General features: G+C 37.0%; 3 protein-coding genes across 8 annotated transcripts in view; 1 reads left to right on the top strand and 2 right to left on the bottom strand.

Annotated features, from left to right (window-relative positions):
• Nucleotides 1-1,110, bottom strand: LOC140575212 (ATP-sensitive inward rectifier potassium channel 1-like). Its single transcript, XM_072695430.1, has one exon. The coding sequence runs from the start codon at nucleotides 1,108-1,110 to the stop codon at nucleotides 1-3; it is 1,110 nt and encodes a 369-aa protein (XP_072551531.1).
• Nucleotides 1,111-9,080: 7,970 nt separating this feature from the next.
• On the top strand, nucleotides 9,081-10,199 carry LOC140575164 (ATP-sensitive inward rectifier potassium channel 1-like). The gene has a single exon (XM_072695356.1). The coding sequence runs from the start codon at nucleotides 9,081-9,083 to the stop codon at nucleotides 10,197-10,199; it is 1,119 nt and encodes a 372-aa protein (XP_072551457.1).
• Nucleotides 10,200-13,487: 3,288 nt separating this feature from the next.
• Nucleotides 13,488-18,332, bottom strand: part of fli1 (Fli-1 proto-oncogene, ETS transcription factor) — a 42,840-nt gene continuing 37,995 nt past the window's right edge. For all 6 annotated transcript variants that reach the window (XM_072694826.1, XM_072694827.1, XM_072694828.1 and 3 more), the window contains 3 exons: nucleotides 17,322-17,384; nucleotides 17,158-17,205; nucleotides 13,488-16,827 (listed from right to left, as the gene is read on the bottom strand). In XM_072694826.1, coding sequence (XP_072550927.1) covers nucleotides 16,298-16,827; nucleotides 17,158-17,205; nucleotides 17,322-17,384 — 641 coding nt within the window. In that variant the 3' untranslated portion in view covers nucleotides 13,488-16,297. The remainder of the gene's footprint in view (nucleotides 16,828-17,157; nucleotides 17,206-17,321; nucleotides 17,385-18,332) is intronic.

Below are 18,332 nucleotides of genomic sequence, written 5' to 3'. Positions count from 1 at the left end.
CTATTGACCACTGGTTTCCGTCATAACAAACCCCTCATTGCAAACGCCATATCTGGGGGGGTGACTGTGTTCATCATTGTGGAAGCAGTAAGAGCAATGGGCGGTTGCTATGGGTACCACTCTGGCAAAGTTGGAGAAATCCACGCGATACTTTCCCTCTTTACTGCGGGAGATGATGGGGAGGAACTGGTAACCCCACATGATCTCCCGAGGGATGTAGGAAGTCCTGACCTGGCAAGAGTAGCTTGTGGACTCAGCAACACTGTCCAGAAACACCACAAGCTCAAAATCCTGCTGGTGCAGATTATCTGCTGCCATCTCAAAGAAGGGACTTGTCTTGTCGATCCTGTGGTAGAGGGTCATCGGAGAAATGAAGAACAGGTTGTCCTTCCCAGTTTCAACACTGAAATCTATGTTGACCTGATCCATGATGACGGTTTCCCCTTCAGGAGTGACTTTGGTTCTGATCAGTTTGCCATAAATTTGGGTTCCAATCATCAGTGATTTGCGCATGTTGGCCACCCGTATCTTTAGACAAAGGGCATCCCCGCTTGAGCAGATGACGGCCATCTCACTAAACATGATGGCTTTGGCTCTTCTCTTGGGCAGTGAGATCTTCGCCGTAACCACCCCACCCCAAAAGCAGGTGATGATTGTGCCCAGAATCACCTGAAATACGTAGACAGTGATTGCACCAGGACACAGCGCAGTGATCGCTCGCCAACCATAGGCAATGAATGTCTGCGTCTCCAACGAGTAGAGGAAGGCAGTGGTCATACCGGTGACATTAATTACACATGCATTCTGGAAATCAGGTGGATTCTGCCACCACAGGTCACCGTGATCATGAGCGATCCAGTACCAGAGAAGTCCAAACACAAACCAACTGATGAGGAAGGAGGCCACGAAGAAGAACATAACAAAACTCCAGGAGATCTCCACTAATGTGGTCCAGATGTCAAGCATGTAAGCGTACTTGCTTCTGTACCTCACGTTGGCGTACTCAATGTTGCACTGGCCATCTTTGGTCACTAGGCGGTTGTGGTGAATCTGCCACTCGGTCAGGACGTCTATGAGCAGCTGTGGAAAACTTCGGGTCATTTTCACCATCAAAGACACTCAGCCTAGGACGAGAACATGAGATACATTGAAGAGGTCAGATTTTTGCCTATACAGTATACTACATCATCAAATATTAAACCCATGTATCTCCATTTTTGGTTTTCTACACCTTTTGAGCACAGTTACACTCCATATACCAATCAGCCATTACATTAGTACTGCATGCCTAATATGCCTTGTGCAACCATAACAGATCTGACCAATCAAGGCATGGGCTCCACAAGTCCCCTGAAGTCTGTGTCCTGTGGTACCTGGTACCAAGTTGTTAGCAAGTTGTGAGGTGGGACCTCCATGGATCGCATCAGTGAGCCTTAGGTTCTCATGTCTGATGTTTTGGAGATGCTCTGACTCAGTCGAGTGTCAAAGTGTCTCAAGATTCTTACGCTTGCACATCTGTAGTGCTTTAAACACATCGCCTTCAAGAACTGACCGCTGCCTAATATATCCACCCCACGCCAGGAGACACTGTAGGTGAAGATAATCAATGTTTCTCACTTCAGGGGTCAGTGGTACTAATGTTATGGCTGATCATGTATGATGTATGGACCATCAGAAGAAGTACATAAGAAGTTTTTCTCTCATATTTAGAAACTGGTTATTTACTTTTTCAATACATAGCAAACTGAAGAATTTAATCAAATGATCAAGTGGATTGCAAAATTCCTGTCTCTGGAAATGATCATGGTTCTATGGAATAGCTGTAACCCAATGATATGATAATGGTATGATAAAAGGAATGGACTGTGCATCCTACCTCCTATACAAATCCCTCCACGCACATCCAAGAGTTTGGGAAGCCGGTAAATGTATTTCAATAGTGAAGGTAAGAGTCTGTCATCCTCTTTCTTTATCTCTCTCTCTCCTCCTCTCTCTCTCTCTCTCTCTCTCTCTTTGGCTTTCTCCGAGGTGAACGCTCCCTGTCCTCGCTCAATCGCCTTTTGAAAACCGTGTTTATCAAATATGTCTCTGGGCTTTTGCGTGGTGCCCTCAGGCTGGGTAATGTTTATCTGTACACAGAATGGTTCGAAAAGAGGGGGTGATGGATTTGCACAACATGTACATGTGAATGTCTCATGTTTTCATGTTTATTGTGAACATAAGCTTTTTCACTAAGTGGTTTTGGGTACAGGATCAGGTGCGATCAGGTGAGAGAGAGAATCAGGCTGCTGGATGAACAATAGCTTGTGGACTGTGGATCTCATCTGTACCATCACACCTCCTCCCCATACACACACACTCTGCACCCTGCACTTACGACTGGAGACCCTATGCTCAGTCACACACTGCACCCACAAAGACTTTCCCCCACCCACCCACACTACACCTGAATTCACACATCCAGTATCTTTTATAAATAATGTAAACATTCAGATTATATAAATATATATATATATATATATATACAAACCTGTACATTTATTATAAACAATGTAAATATGCAGATTATATCAAACCTGTACAATTATTATAAACAATGTAAATATGCAGATTATATCAAACCTGTACATTTATTATAAACAATGTAAATATGCAGATTATATCAAACCTGTACATTTATTATAAACAATGTAAATATGCAGATTATATCAAACCTGTACATTTATTACAAATAATCTAAATATGCAGATTATATTAAACCTGTACATTTATTATAAACAATGTAAATATGCAGATTATATCAAACCTGTACATTTATTACAAATAATCTAAATATGCAGATTATATTAAACCTGTACATTTATTATAAATAATGTAAACATTCAGATTAGATCAAACCTGTACATTTATTACAAATAATCTAAATATGCAGATTATATTAAACCTGTACATTTATTATAAATAATCTAAATATGCAGATTATATTAAACCTGTACATTTATTATAAATAATGTAAACATTCAGATTAGATCAAACCTGTACATTTATTACAAATAATCTAAATATGCAGATTATATTAAACCTGTACATTTATTATAAACAATGTAAATATGCAGATTATATCAAACCTGTACATTTATTACAAATAATCTAAATATGCAGATTATATTAAACCTGTACATTTATTATAAACAATGTAAATATGCAGATTATATCAAACCTGTACATTTATTACAAATAATCTAAATATGCAGATTATATTAAACCTGTACATTTATTATAAATAATGTAAACATTCAGATTAGATCAAACCTGTACATTTATTACAAATAATCTAAATATGCAGATTATATTAAACCTGTACATTTATTATAAATAATCTAAATATGCAGATTATATTAAACCTGTACATTTATTATAAATAATGTAAACATTCAGATTAGATCAAACCTGTACATTTATTATAAACAATGTAAAAATGCAGATTATGTACATTTAACTGCTTTTAACCAGTGCAATACTGTAAACAGAGAGTGTGTATAGTGTGTGTATAATGTGTGTATAGTGTGTGTATAATGTGTGTATAGTGTGTGTATAATGTGTGTATATGTATAGTTTAAGTTAAAGTGTAAATATTCATTATTTCTATTTTGTATATGTGTTCTTTTTTGTACCGCTGTGAGAGACGATGCACCCAGCTTTTTCACTCACCTTTACACCTGTGAAATGTGACGAGACAATAAAAGGGATTTGATTTGTGCAAAACAATTATCTGCACACATTTAGAAAAATCAGTGGAATTGCCCCCGATAAGCATGAGAGCATGAGAAATACCACAGAACATCAGATGAGTTACAGGTAAGATAAGAAGAGCAGGTGATCATCTGGAACATCTTACTTTTCATAGTCCACAAAGTTCTCTGAAGATATTTGATATAGTGTGTATAAAAAAGTGCATAATAGCTCCTGAAGGCTAGCCTGGTTTACTTTTACAGCTTTTGTTGTTTTTAGCAGGTTTTTGCAGGTCTGTCCAGACAGTCCAGATATTTGATATACTGAGTATTATTAAAGGAAAAGATGAAGACGGGACAAAAGCTTATACAGGGTGTGTTATTAATAGCTTTAGTATTGTATCAGTGCACCGTTCTAGAGATTTTTATTTGTTTTTTTGTTAGTTTTTTGCTACTAAGTACAATTTTTGCTTCATTAAATACATTAATCATAGTTTAAACATGATATTACAGCATATTGGGTAATACAGAATTCATCTGCTGAAAAACATTTGAAGTGTTTAGAAATGTAATGCAGATTACAGGTCAAATACTAACACTGACACTCATGGGGGCCGGAAATGAGCTAGCTAGAGGGTCCTAGACTGAGTTTATTGGTCACTGTGTTTGGGTCTCTGATGGGTTTGGGTTCTCAGAAACTTGCAAATAATGTGAACATTCAGATTATATGAAATCTCTACATTTATTATAAATAATGTAAATATTCAGATTATATGAAATCTCTACATATATTATAAATAATGTAAACATGCAGATTATAAAAGTAAAAGCTTATGCAGGGTGTGTTATTAATAGCTTTAGTATTGTATCAGAGCACCGTTCTAGAGGCTCTTTATGTTTTTTTGCTACTAAGCACAATTTTTGCTTCATTAAATTCATTAATCATAGTTTATTTGATATTACAGCATATTAGATAATACAGAATCTACCTGCTGAAAAACATTTGAAGTGGTTGGAAACAGAATACAGATTACAGGTCAAATATTAACGCTGATACTCATATGTGCCGGAAATGAGCTAGCTAGAGGGTCCTAGACTGAGTTTGTTGATCACTGTGTTTGGGTCTGTGATGGGTTTGGGTTCTCAGAAACTCAGAGTTTGTTGGTCATTGTGTTTGTTGACTATACCCCTGTCCATGCTTCTTAGACACTCAAAACAACACTTATATAAACATGAACCGGAAAGGTTCCGGAAGGGAGCTGTTGGCCGGAACCTCCATTGGGCTCGGTGTGAATGAAAAACATTACGTTGAACCACACTTTTCATTCTTGACCATTTATCCTGCCAGTGTTTTGAATGCTATGACTGATTGATATATTATTTAAATGTGTTCATTGCATTTCCTGGTTTGTTTATCATGAAGTATGAAGTATGCTGTATCATATGTGTTTACAGTTATTGCATATTAAAGCACTTATCAAGAGTATAATGCTTTGTTGTCCGCTCAGAGAATACATGCCTAGATTCTGTAAATAGGCCACAGATAGAGTCTAAAGAAAGGCTTCAGCTAAGATACTGCCAAGAAGAAACTCAGAAACTCAGAAAGTTTGTTGGTCATTGTGTTTGTTGACTATACCCCTGTCCATGCTTCTTAGAGACTCAAAACAACACTTATATAAACATGAACACGAAGGAACCGGAAGGGAGCTGTTGGCCGGAACCTCCATTGGGCTCGGTGTGAATGGGAAACATTATATTGAACCACACTGGCACGATACATACTGTACCAAAACTGTACCAATCAGCTTTTCTGACAGGGGCATGGTCAACAAACTGGGATTTTCTGAGAATGCATCTCCCTTCACAGTGATCAACAAACTCAGTTTAAGACCCAGCTATGTGGAAGAGAAGCTAACTTTCAGTTCATACAGAAAAGACTATTTCTGACCCATGTGAATATACAGAGCAAAAGTTCGCATTAGCATATCGTCAGTGATACCTTTGTGCAGCGTTGCAGATTTGTGTAGAGTTTAAAAAACAAAATAAAACAACATAAAAACATAAAACCCCTCTATAATAGTACACTAACACTAAAACTAGCATTCAATCATTTTCATGAGTGTACCAAGAGTTTAATTAGTGGATTAAAATTAGTGGTCTAGAAGTAATACATTCATTGGTTGCACAGTTTACTGAAGATATATGATATAGTGTGTGTTACTGAAATATAAATAAATAAAATAAATAAATAAATAAATAAATAAACGGACAATAGCTCATGAAGGGTGGACTGGTTTACTTTTTTTACTGGTTTTAGCTTTTTAGGTTTTTGTGTTTTACAGACAGCATTGAAATATTATGAGTGATCAGAAATTTGAACAGATTTTTCTAAACACTTTAAATGTTATTGTTTAAGGTTTGTGCAGAATTATGAAAAACTAAATAACACATAAAAAACCCTCAAAACTGGTTCACTAATACTAAAACTATTCACAATATAGCTATTATATGTTGTTGTCCAGTTCATATCTGTTCCTTCAATAATACTGAGTATATCAAATTTTTAGTACTGCCTGGGACTGCCCTTTGATCAAAATCTGTGAAACTAAACCAGTCCACCCTTCATTGTCCATTTATTGAATTATTTATTTATTAATATTTCCTTTAATAACATACACTAAATCAAATCAGGGAACTTAGCAACCAAGCAGTGTAAATGTACTTCTGGACCACTAACTTTATTCCTAAAACTTTTGGTACATCCCCCACTGCACTCCTGAAAACAACCAACGTTTGTGTATTGGTAAACATTACTTGCCAAGTCCAGGTTTAGTAGTAGGAGGCTGTCAAACAAAGGCTCTTTTTTTCTAAAGTGAACGAGAGACAGGGTAGAAGCAAGAGAGAAATGTTGTTTTAGATATTTGCAGCAATAATCATTTTGAACTGGTGTCTGGTTTTGGACCTGCTACACAGTTTTGGGGGAACATTTCCATGAGGTAAGTTCTAAACCGAGCACTAAACCCCTAAGGCCTTGAATGTGACTTTGTCATTAAGGAGATACTTAGGATCCAATGCTTGTTCATTTTAGTACAAGCTAAATTATAAAAGCTAAATAACATTTTATGGCATTCTAAACATTAACTTTTAAAATAATGTTTAAAATTTTTCTTATACTGTAAATAATGTTTATTAAATATTGGATATTATATTTAACTAAACTCCCTTAAAGTATATATTTGAGTTGAATATACATGATTTTTTTTTTTTCAGTGTTGTGATGGTGTGTCAATTCATTTAACAGCATTCTCTTCTTCTAACTTGAATATGAGTGCAGTTGTTTATTTGCAAGCACGAATGCAGGTTGGAGTTTTATTAACTCAGAAAAAATATACATTTTAAGAAAGAGTGCAAAACATACAATAGACTACTGGTCCAAATTTCTGTTATTGTGGGCAAAGTTGCAGAGAGAAAAGATGCTGAGAACTGATCTCTATTTTCATTTTGAGTAAGATTGGAGTGCTATTTTTGCAATTTGTGCAAATGTTAAATAAAAAAGAAAAGGGACCTTGCAAAAAAGACCCCAATTAGACATATGGCTTGTTCACATTCATCAAAAAGCCAGACCATTCACATTTTAAAGCTTTATAAATATTTAGACTCCTCAATCCTTGCCTCAACAATCAGCTGTGATGATCTCCTCTAAGCAGCTGCCTGTAATTCTGAAATTAACTGATTCCCAAAGAGCAGAAGGATGTTCTGAAAGATAGCAAAGCATTGGCTGGTATTTATTTGGTTTTATTCAAAAGACCAATAAAACTTTTTAGCGAACTGCTAATAAGATTGTTAGAAAGGCAAATCAGAAGATTAAACAGGCTTTAATGAAACATTATTTATTTATTAATCTTTCTTTTAATAACATACACTACATCGAATATCATCGTTTATTCCTTAACTCTTGGTACATCCCCCACTGCACCCCTGAAAACAACCAACGTTTGTGTATTGGTAAACATTACTTGCCAAGTCCAGGTTTAGTAGTAGGAGGCTGTCAAACAAAGGCTCAAGCAGCTGACTATAATTCTGAAATGAACTGATTCCCACAAAGCAGAAGGATGTTCTGAAAGATAGTACAGCATTGGCTTTGTATTTTCCTCAGTTGATTTAATTTTATTTGAAAGACGAATCAAACTTTTTAGAGAGCTGCTCATCAGATTGTTAGAAAGGCAAATCAGAAGATTAAACAGGCTCTGAGTGGTGGCGCTCTATTCCACTGTACATTAAACACATCAGAAAAAACTTTTCCTGCATCCTTGCCAAATAATCCAGGGTCAAGGCTTGTGGGCTAGTGAAGTTAGTTTGAGACATGTTTGGAGAAAAAAAAAAAAAACGGTTTCATGAAAAGAACACCTCTTCAACTGTTAATCGATCATGCTTTGGGTTTGTGTTGCAGCCAGTTGCACAGGGAGCATTTCACCTGTTAGAGAGAAGAACAGGTTGAATTAAACACAGGATCTACAGCAGGGGAAAAATTAAGGTGAAGCTTTTGCCATGGTGACGTACCAGTCCACCAAACTAAACAGCTTTGAGACGATGTAAATCTAAAGAGCCGTGCATCACTGAGCTAGAAGCCTTTAGATAAGATAAGATAAGATAAGATAATCCTTTATTAGTATTTCCCACAGTGGGGAAATTGTCGGTGTCACAGCAGAAAAGGGATAACAAGACACTCAAAATGATGCAAAAACATAGATAAATTACCATTATATACACAGTGTAAAAAATAACAATAACAATATTGTTTACAGGTTATTTACAGGTAATTGCAATTGACTCTTAATTGCATGTGTGTGTGTGTGTGTGTGTGGGGGGGGGGGGGTATTTAGCAAGTTAGAATTGGTGAAAATTCTCAACAAAAAAACAATACTTGAAAGCCCTGGCTGGCTACAAGAAACTTTTGAAATAATAATAATAATAATAATAAAAAAAAAATAATTAATTTAAAAAGTTTGCTTATTTGTTTCTTCATGGAAATAAGGTAATATTTTACTTGTTTTATTATATTTATTTTTTTCATTGATTTTTTAGGTCAAACCATAAAAATCAATTTTATTGATACATTGATACACATTTATTTTATTATAAAAAAAAATATTGACAAATTGGTCAAATCAATGTATCCATTGATAAAAAAAAAACAATTGTATTGATAAATTGATAAAAATGTATAAAATTGATAAAAATCTATTTTACCAGTTTAGAATTTAGAAATGTCATTTTGTGTTCAGTGCACAATTTCAACATATATCCTATATCCTCTGTCCCCAGCCTGGAGCTCGCTGTACATTAAAAATGACTCGCACCTTGCCCCAGTTGCTCAGAGACTATTTGGCCGAGCGTCGGATTCACAGGAACCGCCTGGTGACCAAAGATGGCCACTGCAACATTGCGTATGGCAGTGTGAAGTATAGCCACTTCTTCATCTCTGTTCTAGATTTCTGGACCACCTTGATGGAGATGCGCTGGCGTTACGTCACCTTTCACTGTGCAGCCTCCTTCATATTTAGCTGGTTCATCTTTGGGCTTTTCTGGTATTGGGTAGCCGTTGCTAACGGCGACCTGCCATGGCAAAACCCACCTGCTAACCACAGCGCTTGTGTGCTGAATGTCGCTGACATGACTGGTGCTTTCCTTCAGTCTATAGAGACACAGATGTCCATAGGTTATGGCTATCGGCTCCTCACCCCGTACTGCCCTAGTGCCATCATCGTCTTCACAGTTCAGTGTGTCTTTGGCACAATTATCATCTGCTTCTGGTGCGCTGTGATCATGACCAAGGTCGCTAGGCCCAAGAAAAGAGCCAAGACCATCACTTTTAGTGAGATGGCCGTCATCTGCTCCAAACGAGACAGGCTCTGTTTGCAGATTCGAGTGGCCAACCTGCGCAAAAGCTTGCTGATCGGGAGCCAGATTTATGGAAAGCTGCTGAGGACAACTGTCACACCTGAAGGTGAAACCATCATCATGGACCAGGTTGGCATTGACTTTATGATGGATGCTGGAAAGGACAACCTTTTCTTCGTCTGCCCATTGACCTTGTACCACATCATTGATGAATCGAGCCCGTTCTTCAGGATGACAGTGGACACTCTGCAGCACCAGGAGTTTGAGCTGGTGGTGTTTCTGGATGGCACAGCCGAGACCACCAGCTCCTCCTGCCAGGTCAGGACTTCCTACATCCCTCGAGAAATCATGTGGGGTTACCAGTTCCTCCCCATCATCTCCCGCAATAGAGAGGGAAAGTATCGCGTGGACTTCTCCAACTTCTCCAGAGTGGTTCCTGTAGACACGGAACCCTGTGCCTACTACTTGCCCAATGACGAAAGCCAGTTTCATCATTCTGGTACCAGTACGGATGATGAGGGGTTTCAGGAGGAGAAAAGTGAGCATTCTGGTGCCTCCAACATGTGATGCAGAGGGTGTTTATCATGGGAGGTATCAGAGATGTGCTCTGGAACTGTGGATAGATACAGTATGGAGGAAAGCCAGAAGTTCCTTTTGCAATGAGAAGCAGGAGACGCCTAAAATTAGCCCAAGTTTTTTAAAATTAAGATTTTTTGATCTTAATCTTGTAGCAGCTTTTGGTGATTGGTGTTTTCTTTCTTAATGCTTGGGTCTACTCATATAAAGTCTGCTTAGATATCATCGAGGTACTTAGGAAAACATGCTATGGCTAATAATGTAAGATCATTCTGCTCAACACAATAATCTGTTTAGTTTAGTTGGTTATAGAAGACCTTCTTGTGAGGGAGCTGTTTCAAATAAACTCTCTTTGCCTTCCAGATGTCTCCATTTCTGCTCTACACCAAAGCTGTAATGATTACAGACCATTTATTTTTCTTTTTTTTTTTACAAAACAACAACAACAACAACAAAAATGATCATGATTTTACATATTTTTTGTATTATCCTTACAATTTCTAGTGTATCTAAATAGAAATATACATGAATTATACTAAAAACCATGGTCCTGGTATGCATCTGCAACTTTTAGGATTTTTAAGAACTTTATGACCTGTTAAATGTATTTACCTTAAAAATTAATATATATTAAATATATTAAAAAGCTTGGTTAGTGTATGTGTCAGCTGCTTTTAGGAACTTTTAACCATGTTACTCATGTAACTTTTCACCTGTTAATATATTTAACTCCAAAAAATGAATTATATCATATAATTGAACTATACATGAACTATTTCAGAAACCCTGGTTCAGATGTGTTTAGGAACGTTTAAGACATTTATGACCATCATTTTATCTGTAAAATTGAATTACTTTACAATTGAAAACAAAACAAAACACAAATAAGCTCTAAGTTGTTTTCAAATGCTTGAAAGATTCACAGTTCTGGTCACAAGAGGGCAGCCAATGCAAAGCGATGACTGGCCCTGAGAGATTGCAACCTCATTGCTTCAGCTTTGTGAAGTTCAAGCTACAGCATGACTTGAGAGAATTATTTGTGGCTTATTCTTATAAACGACGACAAGCATGTTTGTATGGATGTTTTTAGGACGTATGTTATATAAAAGATATTTGGATTTTATAGATTCTACAGTTTTGGAACCAGTGCCAATGGAAACAACCACCCACAAACCATCATTACCTCTGATTCCCTCAGCTTTGGGTAGAACTCTGGGCGTCTAAAGATAGATGTTTTTTCTCTGTAAGGTGTCTATGGAAGGAAAGTGAGGCTGTGCGTAAGAAGGGTGGTGTGCCTTGGAATGCCTTTGTTTGAAACGGCTGCCCTCTGACTCAGTATACAAGACACACAGTGATGCAGAGACATTTCCAGTAAACAAGGGAATTTGCTTGTGTTTGTCGCAAACATAAATATACACACGGACAGACACACACACTCACACACAGCTCTCCCGAGGGAGGAGAGATTGGAGTATTTTAAGGCGCATGCCTACGCACAGAAACTGCAGGCACTTTTTTAGCTGGGGAAAATTACAGCTATAGCAAACAAGTGGAAACAGAACAAACTGTAATGGATTTTTATATTTGTGTATTTTACATTTGCATGATGCCTGATATTTTGTAAATTAATTTTGTAACTGTCTCTGAAAGTTTTAAGCCATTTTGTTACCTTATGAGCAGTCTAACTTTTATTAACAGTTTAACTATTTACTATAACACACACACACACACACACACACACACACATACACACACATATATATATATATATATATATATATATATATATATATATATATATATATATATATATATTAACTTGATTAGGGATACATTTCAGCATTTCTAAATATAAATATACATTAAATACACTAGGAAACTCTGTTCAGGTATGTGTCATTAGGCACTTTAAAGGAGGTAATTACCATAATTGTACCTGTTAAATGTATTAAACTTAAATTACCAGGATATCCAAATATAAATATATATTCAAATCAAAATCTAATTTTATTTGTCACATACATAGTAATACACAGTATAACTTGCAGTGAAATGCTTTTTTTTGACAGTCTGCCCTCATCAAAGCTATTCAATAAAGATTTTAACTTAAACTAAACCTTAACTTAATGAAATAAAGTGTAGAAGTGTAAAAAAATAAATAAAAAAAGTTAAATTTAAGTTAAAAAATAAAATATTAAAATATGAAAATATAGAAATATAGAAATATAAGAAGCAAAAAATATACAGATGGAATAGTGCGTGTCTGTATATATATATATGTATGTATACATATGTACATATTTATCTGTATGTGAGTGTATGTGTGAGTTAAAAAGAAATATTTGCGTTATTGTCCGTAGTGAGTTGTCCGTGAGCTACACTATAATTATTATAGTTTTTTAATTATATATTGGTTCAGGTAAATGTTTATGGGACCTTTAAAAAATGCAGTACTACAAACTATTAACTATAACAATGTCAGAATATCCAAATATACATATATTACATATAATAATATATTACCATGTTACTCATGCAACTTTTCACCTGTTTATATATTGAACAAACATTTCAAAAATCAAAAATGAATTATATTGTAAAATTGATCTATACATGGACTATTTTAGAAATCCTGGTTCAGATGTGTGTTTGCAACTTTTAGGAACGTTTAAGACATTTATGACCATCATATACATATACATATATATTATATTATATATATTACCTTGCTTAGGAACCTTGGTTCTGGTATGTGTTGAGGTACTTTTAAGAACTTAATAACCATCATTTAACCTGTTAAATATAAGTATGGCATCTTTCATGCAATCTAAAGAGTTAATTACCTCATTTTACCTTTTCAAATGTATTAAATCTAGAAATTACGGGATACAAATATAAGTATACATTAAATACACTAAAAAAGTTGGTTCTGCTATGTATCAGCAACATCTATTTAAGTTAATAATCATTATTGAATTTGTTAATTGTATTAAATTAAAAGTGATTCATTTTGTGTTCATGTTTATTTCACCTCGAATTATCTTTGTATCTTCAGAAATGTTAATGTTTATGCTTATGAATATACATATCCATATATCCATTTTCTTAGCTCAGCTTATAAAGACAAGTGACCCAGAATGATCTAATATGAAGGAAACTGTCCACAAACTTCAGTGAAAATTCAGTCTAAACAGACTAATGGCAGGCAGCACACTTTAAAACAATAAGAATACTCATTTCAGTAGTTTGTAATGTAAAAACATTTATTTTTTTTATCACATTTTATCTACAAAGCCCTTTTATAAAAGGTAATAATACACTGCAGGAACAACAATAGTAACAAAAAGATTAATTGCAAAATTATATATATATATTTTCATATATAAAATCCAAAATACATTGCATATATGAAATAGCACATTTCCTTCATTAGATAGTGATGCTTTGAAGAGATGATATGGTATTTTTATTTCAGTATTTATTTTTTACTTTTTCGCATTTTGTTAAGGAAAATTCAGTGGAGAATTTTGCAACTCTCCAATCAACAGGTGAGGCACGCTTGAATCTAGATTTGGCCTTTGGATCTTTAGCAGGAGAAGCATTTTGCACTTGAGAAAGTGTCACAATTGTGGTCTGTAAAGACAAATGATTGTCTACAAGGCATTTGTGGTATCAATAATAAAAAAAAAAACATACAAATCAAATGCTTTCACCTCACCAAGGCGAGGCCCAGAGCACATTACAAACTAATAAATGAAAAAAAAAAAAACATTCATAAAGTTATTGCCCAAATGTACAGATACAAAACATTAATGCTGTACAGACTACCTTCAGCAACGGCTTTAAAAAGTTTGCATTTTGACCGAGGTCAACTCGTATTAATTTTCTTGATCTTTTAATACTGTCACATATGAAAATAACTCTGCATAATTTATACAGTAAGATGCTTTTAATGCCTAGTTGACCGTTGATTCAAAAATAATAGCAAATAGGTCTGACAAACGCACAGCGTTCGCGAATCTGAGGATCTCTCTGGTATCAACCTTTTGTGTTGCTGTTAACTGTTAACTACTTATAATCATTAAACCTTTTTTATCTTAAAGAGGTACTTTTGCATAATGTCCACATTCAACTGTTCAGTGATCTAAGTAGCTTCAGGTAAGGACTTTAGGACAAACGGTAATGTGTTAAGGAATTGCATTTGAAGTGGAATGACGCTTGAGTTACATCTGTGAGATGAGTTCAAGTGGATTGAACTTTCACTGGCATATTTATTAATAATAATAATAAAAAAAAAGCACAAACACAAAACTAGGGTTAAAAACAGCGAGGTACAGTGGTGAAAGGAAAACCACTTTGGAATGCTTTTGAAAAATAGGACTAAGTGGATTAAACTTTATCATCTGCCTTATAGACAGTCTTCACATCAGCACTAGCCTAGTTTGGCTTAACATGCTGTAATATAACCTTTTATATAACCAACATTTTTATTGTTCTTCACAAAATCAACCACAAGCCTTCAGCAGTTGGCCGCCTTTCAGCATTGGATTCATTCCTACAGATTTGATTGTAATAGCAATATCAGCCATGAGATTTTTTTTTTTTAAACTGTGATGATTGACACATTTAACAGCCAATCAAATCATTGATGCTAGCACTGATCGCTCTGTCCTAAAGTGAACGTTCCTTCTGGGAGTTTGGACGAGTTTGGACACACCGACTAGCAAATGGAAACATTCCTTCTAGAACCCTGGAAGTACAACACTGAAGAGGCAGGGAAGTGCAGCTGTCTCAGCTGAGTGGGAGACAACATTAATACTGATATGGCCATTGATAGGAAAAGGAACACTGGTTCTTCCCCAGGAAACACCTTTGACACCTCCTTGACATTTTGTGGTGTTTAATTTTTTTTAGAAGGTTTAGAAGGTTTTTCACACGCCATAGAAACCATAGAAAGGTTCTTTAAGGAGCTAAAAGTGGTTCTGCAATGGCTTTGCTCCAGATAATTCTTTTTTGGCACCTATATTATGTGTAGTCTGGCAAAAAACTATGGCACAAACCTTCAGGAAACCTTACATCACTTTTCTCGGCCATGGCCGACGCTATAGCATTCCAGTTCGGAGGACAAGTCAGGGGTGAATGGTAGCACATTCCAGTTGCCATTTTTTTCCAGGGGTTCGTCCTACTCTGTTAAAGGAATACGATCCTTGAGGAAACTCTGGAGGTGGAACTGTGGAAGAACCTTCAAGGAACATTTTTGATTAATGTTTCTCAAAGGTCCTTATGAGGTTCCTCCACTGTTTCAAACTGAAGAACCTCCAAAAGTTCCTCAATAATCTATGCTGTTAACAGTGTATGGTGGGATTCTAGTCCACAAATGTAATGGACGGACAAACAGAGACGTCCAACATCCTGGCCCTAGTTTTTTCTAGCTTCTGAACGTCGGACTGTTGAGATCATCTGAAGTAGCAGAGAAAGAGCATTCACAGTACGGCTCGTTCTGCCATTTCGTGATCTTTGTGCTACAATACCAACGTGGTTTAGGATAAGCCCGAATAAAGAGACTGGGGAAATTTCACATTTGCAAAACAAGCCAAACAGAGCTTTAGGCTTCGAGTGACTCATTTTTCTCAGTCAATTTAAAAAAGGAAAGGTAAGCATTTATGTTGGGTATCCATGTGTGAGGAGGAGGTGCTTTGGCCCAACCTGTGTCCAGGAATCAAAAGGCACATAAACACATAGAAACAGACAAAACAAAAATGCTCCAGACAAAACAAAAATGCTCCAGACAAAACAAAAATGCTCCAGACAAAACAAACACACAAAACCAAGCAGTCACTTGTCCTGTGAATAAGTAGTACTCCATTTTGAAGTGGATCGAGACATCATCCAGTTTTTCGGTTCGTTCTTTTTCGTTCCCTTCTTCAATTAGTTCCTTCATGTTGCAAAATCAGCCATGTTCATCAGAAGAGACGCAGAAGAACATTCCCTTGTTTCCAGCATCCTTTTCAATTTCTTTCTTTTTTTCTTTCTTTCTGAGTGCAGCTCGGGGTTGGCATGTGAGTTGTGAAGCAAAGGGGTGAAGGGCTTTAGTAGTAACTGCCCAAGTGGGAGGGCACGTGGGAGTTGGGGTGGCGGGGTACGCTGGCACTGGGGTAGATTCCCCCCGTTGGAGAGCTCCAGTAGGGGTTAGTGGGGCCGAAGAAGTTGGAGGAGGTGACGGGCATGGAGGGCGGGTGTGGAGACACAAAGTTGACCTTCTGCTGGTGCGCGTGGTAAGAAGGCACGTAGGCCAGGTCGGGCGGGTACTTGTACATGGACGACTCTGTGGGGTGCGGCTGCAGGGCCTGTGCAATGCCGTGGAAGTCAAACTTGTAGGCGTAGCGCTTGCCGTGCACCTTGGTCATGATGTTCTTGTCGTAGTAGTAGCGCAGTGCGCGGCTCAGCTTGTCGTAGTTCATGTTGGGTTTGCTTTTGCGCTCGCCCCAGCGCCGCGCCACCTCGTCCGGGTCAGTCATCTTGAACTCGCCGTTGGTGCCCTCCCATGTGATGCAGCCTGCGTTGGCGCTGTCCGACAGGAGCTCCAACAGAAACTGCCACAGCTGGATCTGACCTGAGCCTGGATGTAAACAGTAACAGATTTAAACAGGGTGTAGAAAAGCTGAAGAATCAATCATCCCCTGCTGCTTCACTACTTGTAATGTCTTTAGCATGCCTTGCTGTATTTTGCTTTCCATTGTCTGAAACCGAGGAAATTATGGTATATGTTCCAATGATCTTGCTCAGGGGTGCCAAACCTAGCTCTGCAAGCTCTGCAAGCTCTACAGAAATGATGTTTTCTCTTTCTTCTACTCTAAATTCATGGTATTAAGGCCATGCTAATTAGCTGAGTCAGGTGTGAACCCCCTGAGATATCTATAATAGCTAACAATTTGCTTTAGCTTCGTACCTGGGTTGGCAAGTCGACTGCTTGTGGGACCGAGGATCTGATAGGGATCTGAGGGAGAAGACAGATGGTGTTAAGTGCTGTAATAAAGTGGTTTACTTATGTTATTGTGTATTGTTTAGCACCTGCAATATTTCAGCAGAATAAAAGGAAAGGATCTGGGTTACCTGGCTGAGGCCGGGTCTGTTCAGTGCTCTTAGACACGTTCTGAGGGACTACAGTTGGGGAGCCTGGGAGAAAGTGAGACAGTGAGCAGACACATTAAGTCAATGTCCCTCCACACACCAGGCCTCGTCCAAAAAAAACAAGTCCAGCAGCTGGTCGCACCACTAAGTGCTTAATGGAGCGCTAAAGCTTACAACCAAAGGCTGGAGACCTAATCACTGCTCCCCTGTTCTATAGATCACTGGAAAAAAGCAAATACGTGTTTAGATTAAAGAGGAATTTCATCAATCTCTCAAAATGTTGACATCATTTAATTGTTGATGGAAACAAAGTCTTGACAAAGGCTTGATTGCAAATACAGCCACTTTGCTATCCAAAATGACCAGTGAACCTACCTCCATATTCTGATGTATTATATGTAATATTGATAACCTTGAAGTTCTTTGTCTTTGGGTACTATTTGCCTTCCAACTCACAGTGGATCTGGAGTGTGTTTACATGTTCCTAAAAATCCATTTAGAATTTCTGCATTTATCTGATTATTCAAGTGATCATGTAACCAGCATACTCCAAACTCTTATATCAGAACAAAGTCAGATAAAGACAGATGGATTTTAGCTTAGTAATCAGATTTCTCAGTGCATGGACACTCTTTAACCAGCATTCTCTCAGATTTCTCAGTGAAAACAGATTGTGGAACCAGAAACATGCAAGCAGTGTATAACAGCACCCGTGAGACTGGCGACAAAACACTTTCGGGGTGATGGTGAAACTGAAGGATTTAAATATCATTAAATATGAAAAATTAAACATTAAATATACTGAAAATTATCTTCCAGATGACATACGTTCATATTGTGTCTCAATGTGTAAAAAAAGCTGCTGCATGATTTTTGGGTTTGGGTTTGGGTGATATGCCACATCTTTTGGGGTTACGTCAAATCTTATTCTATGTGAGTTTATTGGCTGGTCAGCAAGCAGACCTCCGATTACTGCCTGACTCAGGTAGACCT

This window comes from Salminus brasiliensis, chromosome 13, assembly GCF_030463535.1.
Source record: "Salminus brasiliensis chromosome 13, fSalBra1.hap2, whole genome shotgun sequence".
In the NCBI taxonomy this organism is placed as follows: Eukaryota; Metazoa; Chordata; class Actinopteri; order Characiformes; family Bryconidae; genus Salminus; species Salminus brasiliensis.
Note: the sequence above shows the minus strand (reverse complement) of the source record. Positions and strands in the feature narration are given on the sequence as shown.